General features: G+C 37.8%; 1 protein-coding gene across 4 annotated transcripts in view; it reads left to right on the forward strand.

Moving 5' to 3' along the window:
- The window catches only part of LOC100691568 (neprilysin), a 32,577-nt gene that overhangs the window by 1,382 nt on the left and 8,105 nt on the right, over positions 1-23,090 (forward strand). For 2 of the 4 annotated variants that reach the window (XM_003454788.5, XM_005459297.4), the window contains exons 2-13: positions 1,685-1,861; positions 3,142-3,177; positions 5,179-5,340; positions 17,686-17,766; positions 18,189-18,284; positions 18,389-18,507; positions 18,654-18,722; positions 19,177-19,311; positions 20,985-21,086; positions 21,211-21,347; positions 21,496-21,589; positions 22,135-22,263. In XM_003454788.5, the coding sequence (XP_003454836.1) occupies positions 1,685-1,861; positions 3,142-3,177; positions 5,179-5,340; positions 17,686-17,766; positions 18,189-18,284; positions 18,389-18,507; positions 18,654-18,722; positions 19,177-19,311; positions 20,985-21,086; positions 21,211-21,347; positions 21,496-21,589; positions 22,135-22,263 (1,337 nt within the window). Of the gene's footprint in view, positions 1-700; positions 1,120-1,684; positions 1,862-3,141; positions 3,178-3,206; positions 3,357-5,178; positions 5,341-17,685; positions 17,767-18,188; positions 18,285-18,388; positions 18,508-18,653; positions 18,723-19,176; positions 19,312-20,984; positions 21,087-21,210; positions 21,348-21,495; positions 21,590-22,134; positions 22,264-23,090 lie in introns of those variants that run through there. The other 2 variants (XM_005459296.4, XM_025898100.1) reach the window with 2 other exon arrangements.

Here is a 23,090-nt window from a genome sequence, read left to right on the forward strand (position 1 = left end):
ACCTTTTCTCCCTCTTGCTCTCAACTCTTTTTGCACATTCCTTCACTGCGTCTTTATGTTCAGTTTCCTTTTTAATAAATTTTGCAGACATTCGATTTCTTGGCATGCAAAGTGTCAGGAAGCGTGGCTGAAAATAATATACAGCCTCTACAATGCTGACATGCACACATGGTTTTATTAGAGCTGTGGGACTGCTGTCACAGTGATGTGTGTGCTCGCAGACAAAGTTTCTGCCCCCTCCTGCAGTCTGAGAGGGGTTGACAGGAAGTTGCGATTAACATATCAACTTGTGTCATCGTACTGTCTCATCTCCTTTTTTTATCTTTTCAATCACTTGTTTCTCCCCATATTTTCCCTTGCCTTTATTACAGTTGTAGAATCAAATCCAGTTGTCACTTCCCTGTAGTAAATCTTGGTGATGTCTTACATGCTTTAGTTTCGGTGTAGAGTTGGGAAAGCACCCTGCCTGTGGGGATCTGTGGTTGGTGTGTGTAATAGTGGCTTATCAGGCTGGATAACAGCCGTAACAACAGAGGTTTACTTTACCTCGGGTTATTGTTTAGTCATGAAGTGGATTGATAGGTGAATTTACATCCAGCAAGACTGTGGTTACATTTGATAAATGTGTAGTGGGGGTGTGTGGGGGTACAGGACATGATGTGTGTCTGTAGTTGTCTGTTCGTTCAAAGAAAGTTAGGAGACTTTGTCCTTTGGTCACGCAGTGTTCTCATCTCAGCCTGCATGTGGCAAGACCCACCCATCTGCATAGACACCTCATGACACTATAGCTTGTAGTGTGTATGAGAGCATGGCTGTGGATGAGTGTTTGTGTGCAGTCACTGAATGAGTGCATGTCTGTGCAGCGTTGTTAAAGGATTAAGGATTAATTGCCTTCAGAGATAGACTTAACTACTTGTTTCATGAACTTTGTAAAGTTCTCACTTGGCCCCTGAGAGGAAAACAACACTGCATAGAGAAGAGCAGAGGAAAGGTTCCGCTTGTTTTCTGTTCTTCAGAAGTGTGTGCTTCCTTCTCTGTTTTTGCGTTTTGTTTTTTGGGGTTTTTTTCTTTTGCTTTCCGTTTTTTGTTTTGTTTTGTTGGGAACATACAGCCACCAGGGTAAGAACTTCCATTATTTTCACCTTTCACTCCAAGAAAAAAAAAGTTTTTACGGTTTCTTTTCCCCCCCTCATTTGTTTTCCTAACAGTGCTGTGTCTTTTATCTCCTTTTAACTTTTTTCTGCATGTGCCCAAGAAAACAACAAAAAGATTCAACTAATACCTTTCATTTTAGAAAAGTACATGGTCCAAACAAAAGAGAAAACAAATCCCAAACTTTAAGGCTCTCAAAGACTGGGATTTTTAGTTCTACTTGCATTTTTGGCACACTGCTATTATCTGAATCCATTCATTTTGTTATATTTAGGTTGATTTATTATTTTTATATTAAATTATTGAATCATTTCTAATGAATTAAAGCAAAACTTGCCACAAAACTGCAAAAATGTCCCAATGTGCCAACATTAAGTTACTTATTTTGTGCAACCAGTATACACAAACTACAAACGTCAGCATATATGCATTTTAAAGTTTTTGCTTACTAAATCAGAATTTGTTGCTCATTAGAATACCTGCTGATTAGTTTCCTCTCAGCTGACTAATCATTTCAGTCAAAACTCCGTAGGTGAGTTGATACAGGCGGCAGTTGAAGAAGGAGACCCGAGAATGACAGAGACAAACACCCCCAAGTCGGCTAAGAAGCTCCGATGGACCTCGCTGGAGATCGGCCTCATTACTATTGTCTCCCTGCTCTTCATTGTCATCATTGCCCTCATCATCCTCTTTGCCACACAGAAGACGGGTGAGTGATCTAAGAACAGAAGACTGATGAAGATAAATAAGAAATATCGAAAACCTTGAGTAGCTCAAAGGACAAACATTTTTGGAGTTTTTGTCAGGCTCATGCTGATGAAGGTGTGCTGCACCTAACACAATCCTTATCAATACAAATGCATCAAGTAATTAAAAATACTTTTGACAGTGTTACTGAGCATCTTTTATCATCTTAACCAAACTTTTCCAAACTTTTAAAGATTGCCTTTAAACTGTGTACATGGAAGGACAATTGCTTTCAACTGAGTTCATGGTTAATGGTGAGCACAAAGAAGCCTGCTGAAGAGCAGCACTTTGTTCAGGTGATAGATGACACTTGAGCTGTGTACTTTAAAAACACAGTGCAGAAGTGCAGTCACTGAGACAGAATGAAGAAAACACTCTAAAGGTCCTTTTTTTTTTTTTAAAGTTTCCATTGTGTTTTTTGGCACCTTTGTACACCCATTGTACAAAATCTGACCTCAGATGAGAATATATGTAAATATATTTTGATGTTTTTTTCAAATCAGGAGAAATTACAATAAAAGGACACTGAGAAAACCTTTCTTTGCCAGTGGAAGCCAAATAAATCTGTTTCATTTGTCAGTTTTTTAACATATACATGAATTTTCGCGTTTTTTTATGTTCTTTATGACTTATTAAACTGTCACTTGCAGATGACAGAAGGCTCATTTTACATAATATTAGGAGTTTCACATATATCACTGCAGATCCAGGGTTAATGGAATGTGGCACAAGCTATGTAGGAATAAATTAACAGTGATAATAGGAAGCTTATTTATAGATGTATAGATTAAATAATAGTAAATGGAATGTGAAATTTTGCAGGTTTAGAAAACAATCATCTAACAGAAAGAGGAATCAAATTAAGTTTGAGGCTTTTTATAGCATTTCGCTTCATAAATGTGTAAACCACCAAGTCATGAAGATGAAAGTTCAATACCTTGTTTGTGCCCGTTCATGCACATAGCTGTGCGCACATCATGTGCAGTTCCACATAACTCATGAAGCATTCTGTTTAAGGTCGTACAGTACTTTGTTTCTTGTGTCAGACTGAATTTCATTAACACTTTACAATCTAAATAATTCCTGATAGTGAGAGTTACACTCCTTATTTGCAAGAAGAATAACAAATAAACAAAGGAACTGAGAGAAAATGGAAGTGGAGTAAGAGGAATAGGATATGACATCATGACTGATAGCTGCAAAAATCCCACTGAGTAATGATTTGTTTTGCATTTTCTGTAGATGAAATCTGCACCACAGCGGACTGCACACAGTCAGGTAAGCAGTGTTTGTTTGTGCATTCTCTTTAGTGTCTCGTTCCGCAGGCTTTGATTCTTCTCAAGGGAAGACGGAGAAGATAGGAAACCTGAGTTTGCCTCATGAAGCCCAGGGATTTCAGAGATACTTGGAGAAATTGCCACTTCAGCTTCTCATAGGAAACAGAAGCTGAGAAACTGGTAATTCTATAAGCGGGTATAGATGAAGCAAAACCATTAGGAACAAAGTCCAAAGCTGAAACTTCTTTTTCTCAGCATATTAAGATTTTGTTATGGAGTTTATTATTTTAACTGTAAATATTCTTTGACCATGTCTCCAGCAATAAGCAATCTTGCATAACCTTTATGAATATCACACAAAGCTGTTGTCACACAACCAATTTTTCTTATTTTTCTCTCCTTTTTTTTAATCATAATTCCTGACAGTGAACATGACACTTTTACTAAAATTGTAAGAGTAGTTCCCAACAACTCTCTTGTTAGCCTTAAAAAAATAGAACCCCTGCCTCTCCCTTCATCAATACTAACATAATACATTATTACTTTATTTTTTCACATTGTTAAAAAAATCTCATAGGAGAGAAAAATACATGAAATACAAGATTAACTGTTTAAAACTCTACCTCCCGTTTCTAGCAACAGATGCTGATTCATTTCTGATGCATTTTTGGGGAGCCGGTGTCCCAGTTCAGTCAAATTTGACAGACAGCCTTGTCACAGGAGATCTCTGAGCTGCCTTGTGGAATTTAATTGCAGTTTAAAAAAAGTATACATCTTTCCAGTACCGGTGCTAAGCTGAACTCAATCACTGTCATTATACCGTTTTTTCCCTTTTGCATTGCTGCAAATGTTACATTTATACCAGAGAATTGTATTTTTGTATCTTCTTTTGTTGAACATTATGCTACTGCAACAGCAAGCATTTCAGGCTTTAGGGAGATTATGATTGCAAATGCTCTTTTCTTTTTACAGGTTATTCAGTGACCTACAGAAAGAGCCCTAACAATTCCTTCGTTCTGCTTAGTCAATGTTCTCTGTGAAGTTTCAGCATTTCAGTGTTTTTGAAGTTATTTTCACTGTCTTGCTGAAACTTATGTGAAAAGATGGCGTCAACCATTTATAATGCCTCAGACAGCGCATAACTTTAGCTTTATATAACAACTGAAAACAGGGGAAGATCTTCACAGATCACTTATCAATGTGTTATATCACATTAGTTCAAGCCATATAAAAATGGAAACACTGGCTACTCTACCATGTTAACTGGAACTTCAAGTTGCCATCTGCCATTATCCACCTAAATTGCAGTGATTAAGAATGGACATATGTGTTCAAGGAGAATATCTGTTCAACTGACAGTTATTTATGAAACACAATTTGGTCTGTGTTAGTCTCTGACCTATTTTTCTGCTTGTTATCCATCTATTTGCGCCATCTATGACTGGGAGAAGGGCAGGTTGATCTGCTTTTGGGGAAACCCAATAAGATTAGTTTCAACTTTTTGGTTATTTAACTTAACACACATTTACAGGATTTCATTTACTGTATATTTTCTGTTTTCAGCCTAATATTTATTCTTCAAATGCATTTATTTTTTTTAATCTAAGTTAACAATGGTTTTAATTATTAAACAGAAATTTGTTCACATCAGTAATACTCAAATAAGTCCCTTTAGTGTAGCCTGAAGCTTGTTAGCTTTGCTTTCAATACACTGGAAATACAAACAAATTCCAGTATATATAGCATGGTTGAATAGTGTTATATATATTACATATATTTGTCAATATATTATATTATTAAATAGTGCCATGGTAGGTTTCACTGACTTGCACTTGTTGAACAAACTATACAGCACTTAACACAATTTTCAATACAAATCATAGGTTGCATATACACTGTCATATATTTGTTGGTTATTTTTAACTGTATATCCTGAAAGAATGGCTTGCTTATTTCTGTATTCCTTCATTTCATAGAGTTTGTTTTCTTTCTGTCCATGCAGCGTCTCGTCTCATTGAGAACATGGACGCTAACGTGGACCCCTGTGACAACTTCTACCAGTATGCCTGTGGAGGGTGGCTTAAAAAGAACATCATCCCTGAGACCACCTCTAGATACAGCACCTTTGACATCTTACGAGACGAACTGGAGGTCATCCTCAAAGGTCAGACACCTACACACAGCCGTGCAAGCAGATGCACGCACAGAAAGACAAGCAGGCAATCAGACCAAAGTGTTTATACAAATCCAATACTGAAAAAGTTGGGACACTGTGTAAAACAAAAATAAAAACAGAACGCAATGATTTACCAATGTCATAAAGTTGTAATTTTTTCACAATTGAACACAGAAAACATATCAAATGTTTAAACTGAGAAAAAGTAGCATTTTAGGAAAAATATTATATGATTTTGAATTTGATGGCAGCAGCACATCTCAAAAAAGTTGGAATGGGGACAATAAAAGGCTAGAAAAGTAAGTGGTATTAAAAAGAAACAGTTTGAAGAAGATTTTGCAACTAATTAGGCTAAGTGGCAACAGGTGAGTAAAGTAACTGTGTTTTAAACAAGTGTATCTTAGAGCGGCAGAGTTCCTCAGAAGTTAAGATGGGCAGAGATTCACCAATCTGTAGAAAACTGCCTTTATAAACTGTGGAAACATTTCGAAATGATGCAAAATTGTGAAGAGATTTAAGAGCTCATCATCTACAAATCATCATGTCATCAAACGATTCAGAGAATCTGGAGAAATCTCTGGAAATCATTGAAAAGGCTTAGGATCACTTCCAGAAACCACTGTCTGTGAACACAGTTCACCATGCCATCCACTAATGCTGGCTAAAGCTCTGTCATGCAAATGTGAAGCCATGTGTGACCATGATGCACAAATGCCAACATCTTCTCTGGGCCAAAGCTCCTTTAAAACAGACTGAGTCAAAGTTCTGTGGTCAGACAAATTGAAATTTGAGCTGTGTACTTTAAAAACACAGTGCAGAAGTGCACTGAGACAGAATGAAGAAAACAGTGTGCAAAGGTCCCTGTTTTAGTTTTCCATTGTGTTGAAATTATTTCTGGAAAACATGGATGCTGTGGCCTCCTGACAAAAGGAGAGAGGGGCCGTCCAACTTGTTGGATTTAAAAGTAGCCAGTATTTGTCTTAAAATTAAGCGATTTCTCAATTGAAACATTTGATATACTTTTATATTCTATTAAATAAAATTATGTTTGTCTTTAGATTCTTTTGGAATTAGGGTTGTATCAAAGCTTTTAGCTTATGAAAACTTCTGAAGCACTCGCACAATACATCCCTTTTGGTCTACTTTTTGTAGGACTGAGGACAGCTTGACTTGGTTTCACTAGTTTACATGTAAGGAGGACTGTCCATCAGGGACCACAGCTCTATAGATATCATTGATGCCACGGGGGCTGGGAGTTTGTTGGCATTATCAATATGTGTGCATGTGTGTGTGAGCGTGAGCTGTTTTCTTAAGATCCCACACATTATGGTGAAAAAAAAGCAAAATTTAAGCATTGTATGTGTGAGTGTGCCCCAAGTGTATTGTAGGTTTTTAGTAGGCATTAGACTATAGTGTCCTTGTTACAAAAAAAGGCAGTTAAAGTGCAAATGTGTTTGCAGATTTGAGCATGTGTGTATAATATGGGTCCATGCTTCATTTCAAGTTGTTTGCATGAAGGTTGGCAGAGCCCTTTGTTTCAGGGTGCTAAATATTTATGGGACACAAACTTTCCATGGACAATGAAAACTCTTCATCTGCCATAAACTTAGAAATGTATATATCAGTACCGTTCTCTGTAATAAAAGCAGTGTGGTGTGGCTGCAGGAGAAACAGAGTGATTAGAGAGGATGAGAAAGATTCATCCTTATTGGGAAAGGAAAAATGGGGTTTAAAGTGCAGCTTGTCTTGTGGACTTAGAAAATTTGCAGCATTCTTGAGTAATCCATTTGTCCAGTCTTGATGGATAAACGCACAGTTAGTGCGTTGGGACAGTATTGTCTTTCTTTTGCTTTCCACCCTGATATTTTCAGTTGGTGAGATTTATTTCAAAACGTAAAACTGATTGTGAAATTGAATGAAGCGATTTTTGCATTTACTCCAGAATGAAGTATATATTGTCTGCAATCTGTTACAATGATTTATCGTGCTATGCTATTTTTAAAGTGAAAAGCTTTTCTTTTCTCAAAACTTTTTTGTTTTGAGAAACAAATTCTTTAATTTTGTTACTTTTGCTTTACTTCTTGATCAACACCTTTTTACCAATCAATAGAACATTCATTAGGGTTTAGAGATTGCCTTGTAACATAATGATCATTTATTTATATACCTTTGTTCAGAGGGTCCTTTTAGTGGTAGAATTGCATCATTATTCCTTCTGTGTAGTGTAATTATAAAAGTGTATTGCTGAAATTCTGCCTCTTACGCCTTCACAGTGATTTTCTTGAACATGAGATTCTCAGAGGTACTGCCGGTATTTTAAATTAGACTTCTAACAAACAGCTTAGGGATGGTATAAAAAGCAGTGCACATGAACTTATTTGGACTGCACAACTCACAGCCATTCATTTCTGCTTTGTTCTCTCTTCTCAATGACAGTATAAGCACTCGTAAAAATCACACAAAGGGGGCAAGAAGGAAACATTTCTCGACAAAGGCTCATTTGACCATTTGACCATGCTATTGTATGTGCCGTTATGCACATTGCATAGCTCTGTGTGGGTTTGCGGCATGACTTCACATGTACATAATATACTTACTCTTGTATTGTTGCTGAGACCTGGTTGATTTATCAGGTCTTATGCTAATATCTGCTGCATTACTATAAAAGGAGAAAGAAAGAAAGCAAGTTTTGCAGAAACACTGGGCAAAGTGCAGTGGCTGATGCTTTACAATCATTGACTTAATTGCTCTAAATGCTGTGTTTACCACAGAGAGGCATGAGGTTCCAGTCATTCATCAGATTAAATCCCCAACAGCCGTCAGTGTTGCGCTCATTCCTTCAGCTTGTCACAGTAGGAATGTCTCAGACTGCACTGTATGCACACATGTTCAGGTTTACTTTCTGTGTGCTTCTCTGTGTAAGTCCTTCTTTTTCATTTAAAAAAAACAAAATAATTACACAACACCTTGGATCGGAAGTGCACATTCTATTGTTTTGAAGACTTATAGCCACAAAATCTTTGCCCCTAAAACTTTTCTAATGACTAAATGTGTAAGAAGGAGAATTTACTGTAAGTGTGAGACCTAAGAGTTGTGACCTCTGAGGTCTCAAATATAAGACCTCTGATCTTAGGCCTGGCTGCCGATGCCTACTTGGATACTGCCGCCTACTGATAAGCACATCCTTTTCCTGTCAACAGCTGCAGGGGCCTGAAAACACCTGGATACCACAGAGCTCTAGGCTCCCTGACATGCAATAAAAAAGACTCCATCTATGTGTATGTGTGTGAATAGCTGTGTAGATTTGTGGCTGCTTGTAAATGCCTTGGATTGTTCTCAGATGCCGTAAAATGCTGTAATGATCCGTAATGAGGATCTGCACCCTGAATGTGACCACAGCTGTGCGTACGTAGGTGCACGAGGCTGGTAGAATTTTGTTTTTCAGTTCCCCCTCCTCAGGTGTGGCATGCTGTGCAATAATTTACCTAATTGACCGTGACTCTTTTAATTACTAACTAGTTTGTTTCAGGAAGGAGGAAGTGTACAAGAGGCAGAAAGGCTGAAAGGAAGGATTTCATCTAAACAATAACATAACAAAGGCAGATATATATATATATATGTGTGTGTGTGTGTGTGTGTGTGTGTGTGTGTACATTTATCTGTACATGAGACTTATATGAGCACACTGCTGCTCTTTTGTGTGAGGTGCTTCTTGTATAGGTCTAAATCTGACTATTGAGAGCAAAATCCAACCAGGGGTAGGCAGCGCATGCAGATTATGTTTCTTGTGGAATTTGGCATAATCAAGAGCTTCAAAACAAACCTGTGTGGTAGCTGTGGCATCAACACTGTGTCCAGATATGAGATTTTCTTTCTGCATAATGCTAACGACTTATGACATACTGAAGAGACTGACTGTCTGTGACAACAATAACTGAAATACGGCTTTACTGTAAGACAAACAATACTGACCACAGTAGGACTTGCTCACGATAAATAGCTTGCTTACATGACCTCCTCATATCAAAATTCCAGCAAGAATCGTTGCAAAACACCACAGAAACTCAACTCCTCATAAACACATCAAATAACTATAGCTGACCTGAGGTGTGTGGCCAAGAAAAATAATATGAATACTAATGCGGTAATTCTTCTCCAACAAAAACATATTGAACTAAAATCCTGAATTGAATATGTTTTTGCCAGAAAAAATGCTTATGAATAAAAGCAAATAGTTTAGACCTCAACTAAGGTAATAACCTCCCCTGCTAGCTGTCCTAAAGCCAAATGTCTGAGTTTACTGTGTAAATAACAGTAAGAGTAATAAAGTTGCATTTTGACTAACAAGAACTGACAGAACCTTTATATTGTATATACAAAGATTTGATTTTGCTTCCTGGTGGGGTTACAACCTTTACATAAAAACTGCAGTTTTGAGCTAGATGGCTGTTTCAGCAACTGCTGGGATTATTTTAGTTTACACAATAGCAAAGTAGGCTGTGACGCAGCCGAGCTCTAAGAAATTACTGTTTTTGTCACTGGATGGGGGACAAGACTACGTGTAATAGCTCTATAACCACTAAGTATATGAAAGTTGCATGTAACTTATGGGTCTGAAAAGTGAAGCCAGTGCCGATGTGCCAGCAGGAGGCTGCTACTTTGATTTCAGAAAGCAATCTAAGATCTAATTAAACGTTAACCTGAGTAAACACTTTCCAGATAAGTTGAAGGTTTTAGTTACTTGTTTTAATTTGTCTGCTTCTTATTGAACGCAAGATATAATTTATTTTTAAAACTATAATTAGAGTCAAAAAGGATGATAGAGAGGGGTGTCCCTTAGGGTGAGCTTACCTAGTGACTGACAATTTGCCACAAGGCCCCCCTGTTCCTTTCCCTGTGACCTCTATTTTCAAATAGCTAAGATGATGACAGCAAAAACAGTCAGTGCGAGACCTCATAATGGGATTTTTTGCATCTTTTATGTACATTCTATTTACAAAACATCATTTGTATTAACTAAATATTATTAATATTAATTGTAATTAATATTTAATTTAAACAAATGGAGATTTAAAGTGCAGTTGTTCAGCCTTTTTTAGTTTAAACATAAGTTAAAAAAATATTTTTTTTCCAACCATAATTGCTTCAAAAGATTTATTTGTGGGCAGCTGACCCTCAGAATAGCTCCTCTCCCCAAATATTTCCCAGCAATAGCACACAGAGTGCAAACAAAAACCTGACTACAAAATCCAACCAGGATGCCAATTTCACTTAAACAAACACACAATAAAAACTCATTGAGCATATGGAGTAGAAATGTATTTTTTCTGAAAAAAAAAGCAGAATGGTTTCCTACCATCATTGCACAACGCATGTCCTTTGGCCTAGACCACAGGGGGTTGAATTATAGGATGTTCTGATTTTTAAACTCTTTTCAAGTCTGCCACTGATTGGCTAGGATTATGGATCTAGACTACTCTGTGGCATTCAGAAAAATATTATGGTTTTCATGCGATTGCTTCTTTACAACATTAACTGATAGAAGCTTCTCCAGAATATTCCTGAGTACAGAGTCTGATATAATATCTTTTACCTGAAAATGTACAGCATTAGCAAAGCCATGAAATAAAAGACAAGGAAATTTTAATTAGGAAGTCATTTTCAGATATATCGCAAACAAACACAGTCTTAGATAACACATTTCAATACATTTTAGCTGAATGGGAACAGGAGACGGGGCTGCCTCAGAGAAACTGAGATGTTAAAGCTATTGCATAAATTTTTAAAGCTAATCTGTATTCCTTTGGTAAAGATGTTTCCTTACAGTGGGTTTATTGTCTCTACAAATGTGTAAAGCAGGAAACTTAGAGTCTCAAAACAGTTTTGACTCATTTCAGTCTTGACTTCATTTGCAATTTCTGCTCGTAATATACACTAAATACATCCTTTATAGTCATGTATTGTAAGCAAATCCAGCAGCACTAAAGACACTGCAAGTGAAATGCCTTGTGGAATGAAAAACACTCAGGGATAAAATGGCAATGCAGAGGGTAGAAACTCTAAATTCGGATTCTGTATCATGCTGAGTGGTTTGGTTCAAATTGACGTGACGTCTCAAGCAAACATCAGGTGGCACAAAATCCATTCTCAAATAAATCCAAATACACACATAAGGGGTGAGAGAAAGTGTGTCTGCTTGTGTGTGTGTGTGTGTGTGTGTAAAAGAGAGTGAAAGGGTAAGCCTTTGCTGTGGTTAAACATTAGCGCCAGGCAGTCAGTAATCCAATCACACACACATGATCTGTGCCCTTTTGCAGGAAGCGCCCTGTGAAGGGTCTCTATCTCAGGACTTCATTACAATTAAATGAGTGCATAAATAGTGCACACATGGTAATGAGAAAATGGGAGGATTAGAAATACGAAAAGGTATAAAGAGTCTGAAGTGAAATGCAGTCGTGCAAGAAGTGAAAACAAGTAGACCTATGAGGAAAAAAGGAAGGAAATTACTTAAAAATGAGCAAATGAACCAAAAAAATGCTCAAAACTACACACTGAGCATTTGGTACAGAATTCTAGTCTGTGTGTTTGTATTTGGATAAATGATGTTCTCTGTGTTTCAGCATATTAATTTTGAAAGAAACTAATGGATACAACATCATTATGGTGGTGAGGAGGAATATACTTGTCCCTCACCTGATCTCAGTCCGATTGAGCTGCTGTACCATTTAATTAGGTGATAACAGCCTACTCAGAGGTGGGGGAGGCAGTATCTGAGCCACGTTAATTATATCTTCTATTTTCTGAGGCAGGTCTATAGATAACAGTGGAATTTAAACTAGGAATTTTGTACTGTGATCCAAAATTACATATAAACATAAAATAAGCACAATAAAGAAACCTCTAAGTTGGTTTTATATGTCATTTTAAATCTAACTCTCATCAGTTGGTCTACTTGTAGGTCTGTGTATAGTAGTCAGGATTTCCTTTGAGGATGTCAATACTGCCACCTGGAGCTGCTGGTTCCTGGTATATTGTCGCCCACTCTTATAGATCTTCCTTTTTAAGAATGCTCCTCATGTTCTTAGTAGGCTTGAGGTCAGTGGATGATGGCTGTCACAGTGTGATTGTTTTCCTTTTTATTCCAAGGGGTAAAGGATGTTTTGTGCAGCAGGAGATAGAGATACCATTTTGAAAAGGTATCTCTTGGAATCATTTCATGTATTGTAGAAAATCTTTTTATGACTCTTCTTCTTTAACACTAGAATGAACCAATTAGAATTTGATGGTCACTGGTACAAGCCACAGTCACCTGTGTGGCAAACAAACAAACAAACAAAAAACTGTGTCCAAGGATTTCCGAATCCAACCTTTTCTCATCACATACTAATGCATGTGATGAGTGGCTGGCGTTGCACATCTCCGCCCCCTTACTCACCTCTTATGAAAGCTTCAAAAGCACTCTTTTGCACCACATTTAAACCTAGTGGTTAGGTGTCATTTTTCTACATGCAGGATTGCTGTTGTGAACCATGACCAGCTGTATTCAGTGTCTAAAGATAACAACTGAGTGACAGTGTAAGTCAAAAGCAAAAAAAACCCCCAAAAGAAGTCAGAGTTTGAAAATGAAATAATAACAATAATAAGAAAAAAAAAACCTCCGGCCATCCCTGAGTCACAGGAATATCAACCTTTGAAACAGAACTGTTATCTTTCTCTGCCACAGCTGGTGTATTAACAACTGCTGCCAAAACACTTTGTGTGTAAGGAAGAGATGCCAGCAACATGTGACAGATCAGCAGTATTTGATGCACTGGGATAATAACGGGTCACCAGAATCTGTGGAAAACAAATTTAATCCAAACTGAATTTGCAGAAACAAAGAGTGAAACTGCTCAAATATGTAATTTGCAGACCAACTGCTTATAAAGGGAAAAAATGATATTTCATATCAGATCTTGATAAATTAAATATTAAAGTTGATAATCTTTCCTAAAAATGAATTGCGTAATTTGTGGAAACCCAGATCTTTAAACTGTAGAGAGCTGTATTGAAAATCCGTTTTTTTTTGAGCAGTTAAAAAAAATCAAATTTGTTCTTATTGTTATCTTTTCATATCAACCCCACTCATAGTGACAGGATTGTTGTCCTCTTGGACTCAGGGGAAAGTTTGCTGTCAAGTGCCCGTGTAATTTAAACTCCATCCTCTTTCCTGTATTGATCCTGGTGTGTCACTGAGCTGTGCAGCATGATGGTGTATATCTGCTGATGCAATATTCATAAGATAACTTTATAATTGTCAGGAAGCATTCAGGTCATGTTGAGCTATGTGACGGCTTGTCAAAGTCAAAAGGTTATCAAAGGTTATCTTTCTTACACATCCTACCTACTTAACCACCCACTGAAGAGTTTACTTTTGATAACACAGAAATTGCTCTGCTTGGATAAAGTGGATAATGTCAAAACAATCAGAAAGAATAAAACAAAGAAAATATCATTCAAGCCTTTGAAATGTTGGTAGCATTTTTTCTCAGGGATATTTTACATATCCTTCTTAGATCTTAGTCAAAATCTCTGCAGCAACACAGCACATGATTTATATATTATTTAATTTTTTTTTATGAGTTTTGTGTTGTCAGAAAGAAGAAGCAACTAATTTTCAGACATTAGGGTGAGTGCAGCATGGGAAGTAAAGCATGTCATCTACTAATTGGAAGGTTGGTGGTTCGATCCTTGGCTACTCCCAGTCTGTGTGCCAAATATCCTCGAGCAAGACACTAACCCCAGTTTGCTCTCTGATGCATCCATTGGAGCATGAATGTGTGTCGATGTTTCTTTCCAAGCTCTTTAGACTGTGTGTGAATGTTACATAGAAAGCATTCACAAATAAGTGAATGGGTGAATAAAGCGCGTTGAGTGCTCAGGTAGAGTTGAAAGGTGCTCGATAGGAGCCAGTCTGTTTACCATTTACCATGTAGGTTATACATGCTTGTATTTGCCGAACATTTTGTCTGCTACACTAAACGCCATGCGGAAAATTACCTTAAATCCTTTCTTTTAGACTCAAGAAAGGAGGATTGTACTAACCAGACAGTGTTTGCACAGCTTGTCTCTGTGGCTATCAACAAGCGGAAGTTTATGAATACAGAGAAGACACACAGTCTGAAATACTAAGCTAGCTATACCAATGATTTCTTCCATTAAATCTTCAAAAAGCCATCCCTGAGGGACTAAATGTTTAAACATGCTACAATAATCTAAATGAATGACTTCAATCACTTACTCGTGTTGTTTAGACGACTGGTTCTCTAGACAGCAGGCCAGTTCTGAGAAGCCATGAGTTCATGAGCGGGCATTATCTCTGTAGTTCGGTCTGTAGCAATTTCTCTTTGGTTGTACCTTGGCTAAAAGTTTTTGTTCTGTTAAGCGTCAGAAACTAATAGTTATCTGTGTGCACGGCCTTGAAAGAACATCAGTAAAATTTATCCACCACAAGTCAAGAACAAATACATTTTTACCCTATGGGAAATCTGGATCAGCTAAATCTACTCTGTAGATACTACTATAGATGTTTTATCCTTCACTTGTCCAGTTTCCTCTATTGTTTTAAGGACACACTGCAGACTGTGCTGGGATATGCCAGGTTTTCACCTAATAGCTCCTTGGGAATCACCTTGCTGGTGCAAACATGTCATTTTATGCCTAAGAAACTGTATTATCCTTGGCATTTTACATAGGATTTAACTATAGAGTTAGGAACAAATGATGTGTTTGTGCAACAGGCTAGTAACAAAATACCTAAAGACACTATTTAAAATGGGTTCTTTGCTAAGCTCCCTGTTATGTTTAGACACAACACTAGTTTATCCCTTGAGTTAGGTGCTTTTTGCATGAATTGTTCATAGTGTTAAGGCCTAAAAAACTAACAAACAATGGTCAGGTTAAAGGACTGGAAATAAGAGAAAAAGAAGCCCATGTCCAAGAAAAAACTTTTTATAAAGCCCTGAAAAGTGTTGCTTAAGATCATTTAAAATAATTACAAGAAGGTCTGGCTCCTCGGAAGCAAAATATAAAGAAATGAGAGGTGACACAAGACTTTTGCACAGCACTGTAGTTGCAAGTACATGCGTTTGCACTGGTATTCACAACAAACAACTACTACTTGTAGCTGGGAAAGGTGTTAGTTGTAGACACAGATATTAACCTGGGTTACAGTCTTTGAAAGGTCAGTGCACTAGCTCATTAAATGCGCTATCTTGTGCTGAAAATGTAAATGCACGTATAGTCCTGATGAGATACATTTTCAAAATGTGAAATACACAAAGGCTGCTTCTTTCTCTTGAGTTGTCATAAACAATAGCAACAGCAATCATAAGTGCAGCTATTTACATACATTCTGTATGTAGACAAAGCATATCACAAGGCACTTAGACTTGAAAGACATTTACATCATGTATTATTCATGATATAGGCCATATAAAGCAACTATACAGTTGATGAACAGAAACAAAAAATCTAAAAGCTGTGGAGAAGTTGAGACTTTTTTCGATGGAGAAAAATAAATGTTAGTATATTTGCTTTTTTTTGTGATACCAGAATATCTTTAGTCTAAGTCATGTTGTGTCCCTACATTGTTACAATGTGCTATCACTTCAACACACTTGATTAGATAGCTATGTGGTGTAAATCATAGTAACTGCACCCAGCATATTGAAGTGACGTGAACCTCCAGTTTCTGATAGGCCAAACCATTTCTGTAATTTTTTCTCCAAGGTTCCCTGAACCACCCCCAGAAATCCCAGCATAGTAGTTGAACTGCAGTGAAACATTATGATGTGATAGTCAGGCTCATGAGGTTTATGTGGCAGCGCAGTGCAGAGAGAGTTAAGTTCTTCATATTGTTGGTGCTGAGTGCCAAACCAGCAGCTGGACTTGAGCTGAAGTTTCAGATACCTCCTGTGTAAGTGTAAGGTTTTATTATTTTGAAGCACCGAGGACACAGACTCTGTACCTGCGTCACATAACAATAAACTTGCTTTAACCACAGTGGTTTGCAGCAAACACAAAAATTACTGTGTGGGTGTTTGAACCTTGATGATGAGAAAATGTATTTAGGCACATCCTCGTGTTGCTCCTGCTCGTGTGCTGCTGCTGAAAAGTGACAGCAGTTCCTGTAGGAATAGTTACACTTTAAAGCTACAATATGCAACTTGGTGCCTTGAGGCGGCACAGGAAAAGAGTATTGGTCCCCATGCCCTCCCCCTTAGTTTAGCAAGTTTACACCCCAAGACTTATCACTCATTTTGATTAGCTGTCTACCTAGAAATGCTATCTAGCCTGAGGCTGAGCTAACTGGCGTCCATATGCCCACAACAGGTGTTGAAGAGGCAATGAACGCAGGTAATAAAACAAGCGCTGGTGCTCACTCTTGTTTCCAAATGGCCCTTTACTGCCACACCTTCAGCTTTGTTGCTCCTTGATTTCTTTCCGCCTCTTTTCGTCTGCTCTGTGCCGTCACTCCCATGCCAAAAGGTATTTGTGACAAACACAGAATAAAATGTGCATTTATTTTTGCATGATAACATTTATCATGCCCATTTAAAAGATGGGAGCTAGAACACTATTTATTTATCTATTTACGCATTGATTGATTTATTCATTCAAAGTAAAACTGGCTGGTCACCCTATACGGGGCCATTTTCACATTTTGACAGTGTATTGATGTATTAGCTTTGCTCTTGGGGCACCTGGTATATCAAAGGAAAATTCCAATGCACACTATGTTGCATGTGTTTTTATATAACATTTAAAATAAAAATGATTAAAGCTTTGTCTTTGTCTATTTTCTGCAAACCTAAACTATCTTAAGAAGACGATTTATTCTGTACTTGTTTATGACTCAAAAAAATGCACTTTCTGAATATCTTTTTTCATAATAATTCCTCAGGTTGTTTTTATTTAGAAAGAAATAAAACAATTAAATTGAAAAGAACAGCTGTGACATGTTTTTCTTCTTAGAATAATTACATTTCTTCTGTTTTGTCACCGGTTACTATCTACTGCAAAGGCTTTATACCATAATTTACTTTGTGTTGCCATTTTCTGACACAAGGACAGAAAGCATCCCTTAATTGAAATAATTAAAATGCATATGCATGACAGCTGAATTCTATTTTGAATCCCCAGAGATAAGAAAAAGAAAACCTCTACGTTGTACCTGAGGTTATATGCACCCAACTACTCCCTCTTTCCTTATAGTGCGCAGTGAGCAACGTTGCTACTTCATCTTTGTCTGTGATTCTTTGCTTCATGCTTGCTCTGTTTCTTTATTTGAAGGTGTCCTTGAAAAAACAGTGGAGGGGGAAGCTGCTGCTCTCACCAAGGCTAAGACCCTTTACAAGTCCTGTACCAACGAGAGTGAGTCAGCGGGCAAAAGACATTAACACGCTATGCCTTTTTAGATCTTCTATTATCCTAATGTGAACAGTCATTTTGTAAATTGCTGTTGAAGGTTAAATGTTTCTTATTCAGTTTTTGTATTGTCTATCAATAAAACTGTCATGAAAATGTACATGAATCATTAGTTTTAAAAAGAAAGAACTGCAATATTTCAGCTTTACATGATTCAAATGAATGCTTTCTTCAGAAGTGCTTTGCTTTGGAAGCCACATCAATAAACTCCTCAAAGGCCTCTGAATTGCCACAGGTTTAGTATGTACTTGATAAAAAGCAATACAGTGGTTTAATTTCTTTTTAATTGATTTTCACAATTTTATGAGTAGAAAATAAATGTATCTACACCACAAAACCTATTTTCTTTGATTTTCGCTTCTAACTAGGTTTAATTGAGCTGAGAGGGGGGAGTCCTCTGCTTGACATGCTGCCTGATGTGTCTGAGTGGCCTATAGCTGTTGACAACTGGGAGACAAATTATGGTAGAGAACTTTATTTCTTTTTCAAGTGTCATTGGGGATGATGTTATTGATGCCATTTCTTTCTTTTTCACGTCTTTTTTACCTTTTTTGTCTTATTTCTTCAGGGAGAACATGGAGGTTGGAGGACGTCATTGCCAAGTTGAATGAGAAATATGGAACTCTGCTCTTGGTTAACTTTTTCGTCGGCACTGATGACAGGGATTCAACCTCGCATATCATTCATGTAGGTGTACACCTGTGGCAAGGAAAAGAACTCAGCTCCCTCTCTTCATATTCTAAAAGCCCTCATGTCCCTCTGTTCACTGAAAATAATGACTAAGCCTTTATTTGGCTTTGATATTGAAAATAATGTCTTCTTCTCCTTGCCAGTTTGACCAGCAAACAAGCCTTGGCCTGGTGTCCAGAGATTACTATGCGTGCACTGGTCCTTATGCAGAGGTCAGTTTGCATGTTTACATGTATACAAATCCACACGCCAGTGCAGTGCAGTTAAAGCTTTTTAATCAATGAATAATGAAAGCAGTTCCAACTATTCATTTGAGCCCCTGGATTTCATGTCCCTCGGAATTTGTTCCGAAAAACACAAATGGTGAGGCTATCAGCCGAAACATACGTTCACATCAGTGCACAAATAAATGTTATTCCTACTCTTAGAAATGTAGTGAGTGTGTATGTGATGAACGAAAACACACATAATGCTGATAACTCTATCTCAATCCAAACCAGATGTGTGAGTGGAACAGATGTCCTTTGCTCTGGTTTCACTTTACAGCTTCCTAATTTGCCTTAATTGATATGCACGTTTTCTATAGACCAACTTTGTATCTGTCAAATCTTGTTTTAGTCAGTGGTTACTGAAATCACTGAGTTACAAGTTGTATTTATTTTACAGGCATGTCGGGCCTATGAGCAATTCATGATTGACCTGGCTAAGCTGATTCGCAAGGACCGAGGACTGGCGATCAATGAAACTCGCATTAGAGAAGAGGTGACACGAGTTATAGACTTGGAGAGAGACATTGCTAATGTAAGTATGCATTTGTACTTTGCTGTTTTACAAGTAGAAATATGAATTCAAATACATAAGAACTTCCTGTACTTTTCAAAATATGCTTATTATGGCTTTGAGAAACCATGGGAAAGAGATCTTGTTTTCAGTAATGCATACTGTAGTTCAAGCCTGCTCAGTTCCAAGTATTTATCCAGTTCCAAGTTTGATTATGATCAATAACTGAATGTGAAATCATTCCCGGTCCACTGCGAGAAGTGTGGCAGATATAAAATAGAAATCGTCAAACTAAAACTGTCACTGGGCAAATGTTGCTAGTGTAGACTTCCTGGTGGTTGAGAGCTGTCCATAATCAAATAGCTAGCAAGATTATGTGGCAAACTCAACTATACCACAATCAAAAATAAACCTCTTTGTCACATCTTACTCCTTTCCAATGATGAGCAACAGAAGAAGAAGCAAGAATGGAGGAGCCAAACTGCATAAGTTTAAAGTTCCATAGATTACATATTGTGTGTACTTAAACACATATCATTTCATAAAATGTGAAATACACCTTTCTTTGAGCTTCTTCCCATTCTCCTTGACCTATGTGCAGATAAGGGAGTGACATTTTCTTCTTGTTAGCTGAAAGAGAATATTTTTCAGGTAATGGAAAGAGAGACATTGGGATGTCATTGAAATATAACTACTGTTAGTGATGCAAAGCAGGCTGGTATTAAGCTAAACTAATCTCAATTTTGAGGCTAGCGAATGAAGTGACAGCCATTGAGACTGAATAGTACAGTCAACTAAAATACTGCAGAAGAAAGTTAACCATAGCTTGGAATGCTAACTTGGAGCAAACTGTCAGTTATAAAGCAGTAAAATAGCAGATACCTTAATAAGCAAGTCAACATAATGAAAAACACTCGCACATTTTTTGAGGAGATTCAGTGAGTTGCCTCCTGGTGAAATCCAAGATTTTCTGAATCATCTAAAAACTGTCAGTACCATTCCTGATAGATCTCACTGACCTGCAGTGAAATGTAGAGCTGCAGGCTGTGGTGACGTAATTACCGTGATCATTTCACTATATAAAGGCAACCTACAACTGATGTACATTAAAATGCAGGCAAAAACTTTAACAGCGCAAAGACTTTGTGCAGGTTCAGTAGCTTTATCTTTCTGTTTAAACTGGTACATCTTGGCAGACTGAAAAGATGATGGTTCAGAGGTTCCTTTAGCTTCTTCCTTCTGTATTCTAGTTCTGTTTTTTTTCTTCTAACTTAACACAAAAGGTTTCTGTTAGCAGGACGACCTCCCTGTCATCCATTTGTAGACCAAACCTCCCTCCTCTGTGTGTGTGTCTATGGTTCCAGTCTGTAGCAGCTGATGTCTAAAACAAGCTGTTAACCAGCCTGATCCCAACACCGTGACTTTTCATCAACAGTTTTCCACACTCTGTGTTTGTCATCCTAGTCTGTTCTGCTCTGCTCCCTGCCATGCTTCACTTCTCCTCCACTCAGCTGCTGGCTTTTACAAGGCAGTCACACCGTTCGTGCTCTGACATTTACAGAGCCAAAGCCTCCTGGGATGCCAAATACGTTTGATGCTGCTGGACCTGCACTGCAACTGTACGCATGTATCAGGAAACAGGAGGGTTGTGACAGCATTCTTGATTTTATCCCCTCTGTCTTGCTCTTTCCAAGGCTACTGATACCCCAGAGGATCGTAACAACCCGGTGTTGCTTTACAACAAGATGGAACTGGGGGACCTAAACGCCAACTTCACCCTTGAGATTGAATCACAGGTAAAAAAAAAATTCTTTGTGTATCACAGTTTGCTGTTTTCATTTCACATAGATACTTCTTGCTCATCTTTATCTTCTTCTCTTCTTTATCTCTGTGGGGATTTCTAAAAAACTCCTTTTGAAGCTATTTAACTGGAGTTACTTCACAGCTAAAATAATGAATACAGTCAACATCAGCGTCCCTGACACAGAAAAGGTCATAAACTACTCGCCCAACTATTACAGAAGGCTCAACCTGATCTTGGCCAAATACACCAAGAGGTAGGTGTGTTCATTTAAGTCTGTATCTGTGATGAAGTATAAAAGCCTGTTTTTGTCTCTAAGCTTGTGGGGGAGGGAGTGCACAGTATTGATAGCTTTGTGTGAGTATGATTGTTTTTTTCTTAACATGTTTTCTGTCTACTCACAGGGATCTGCAGAACTACATGGTGTGGCGTTTTGCTATGAACATGGTGGTGGGTCTTAGCAGAGCTTACAGAGACACCAGGAAAGCCTTCCGCAAGGTACATGCACAGGACCTTGATGCTGTTACAGTCCATGGAAGGTCCTATTTGCAGACACTGCTGCTTACCTAAGTTATTAAAAGAAATACAAACAACACAGGGTGCAAAGCAGTTAAACATGTTTGCAGTAATGTTGCTGCTGGTATGGGGATAAATGACAATACCTATGCTTTGAATGAAATGCTGAAGTTAGCATGGGATCATGTTTAAGATGCCAACATGCTGATCATTTGCAGGTTTGTTTACCACTGTCACCACCTTGCTGGAATATGTGAGCATGTTAACACTTGGCAATTAGTGCTAAACAGAAGTGCTAAGGAATTGCTAAAACTGCAGTATCAGTCAGCCTCTAATAAACAGTCGATTTCAACACGTTGCTTCATTCATATTCTTCCTCCATGCATTAAAAATCTTGGTAATCCTTTTTCTAATCTAATCATTTCCCCACTGCCCTATTTCCTATTGCCATGAGCCTCTTTAAACAATATGCTGACCAGTTTATCCTTCATCTTTAATTGATCTGTGCCTTGTTACTTTCCCTGCAGGCTCTGTCTGGTACGACGTCAGAGGCAGCAGTATGGCGACAGTGTGCTCTGTACGTCAACAACAACCTGGAAAATGCTGTGGGACGACTTTATGTGCAGGAGGCTTTCTCTGAAAAGAGTAAAGAACTGGTCAGTAGCAGGTGCATTAGACTTTGTATTGTTAAAACACATTAGACTCAATCAAAGATAAAGAGCTCTTGAAAATATCCTTCATTAGACAAGATACAATCTCTGTAATGGAATTCTGCACCTTGTTTATTGAAAGCTGAAACTGATAACCTAAAAATGCATCTGCAGGGCATTACAAGAGGAGTGTGGACGTTTATTTATTCAGTTAGTCATACATACAACAAAAAACATGTGTTTCAGGCACATCTGATGGAGAGTATTTTGACACCCACTTGTGTTTTTGTCACATTTGTGTCTTGTCTATCAAAATACTGTAGTTTTTGCTTGCCTCCACTCAAAGCAGCTGAACAAGGTGTCCTTGTTATCATGATCACACCACCCACACTGTAAATTCAAACTGCCTATGCATGTGTATGTGTGAGCTGTGGCATCTGACATTGTGCATGTGAATCAATTTTTATTTGCGATCATGTGCAACTTCACAAACAGAAATACATTACTGTAAATTTCTGTCATATCATCAGGAAGTTTACAGTATCTGTGTATGACAGTACATCCTTTGATGCACACAGTACACACAGTACACACATTTCATCGTGACTAACTGACCTGCAGCTGCCACACTTTCTTTTTGACATGTTCTTCTTTCCTTTCAGCGCGTACACTTTAGGTAAATTGTTGTTTTATACTGCTATTAGTGCTATTTACTAAAGCTATATGCTATTAGTATACCATCGATACAATGTATACTCATCTGCCACTTTATAAACCAAGGTATGCAGAAGAGCATTTCAGAGGTCACAACACCTTAAATCTTGAAGCAGATG

Source organism: Oreochromis niloticus, linkage group LG14 (genome assembly GCF_001858045.2).
Source record: "Oreochromis niloticus isolate F11D_XX linkage group LG14, O_niloticus_UMD_NMBU, whole genome shotgun sequence".
In the NCBI taxonomy this organism is placed as follows: domain Eukaryota; kingdom Metazoa; phylum Chordata; class Actinopteri; order Cichliformes; family Cichlidae; genus Oreochromis; species Oreochromis niloticus.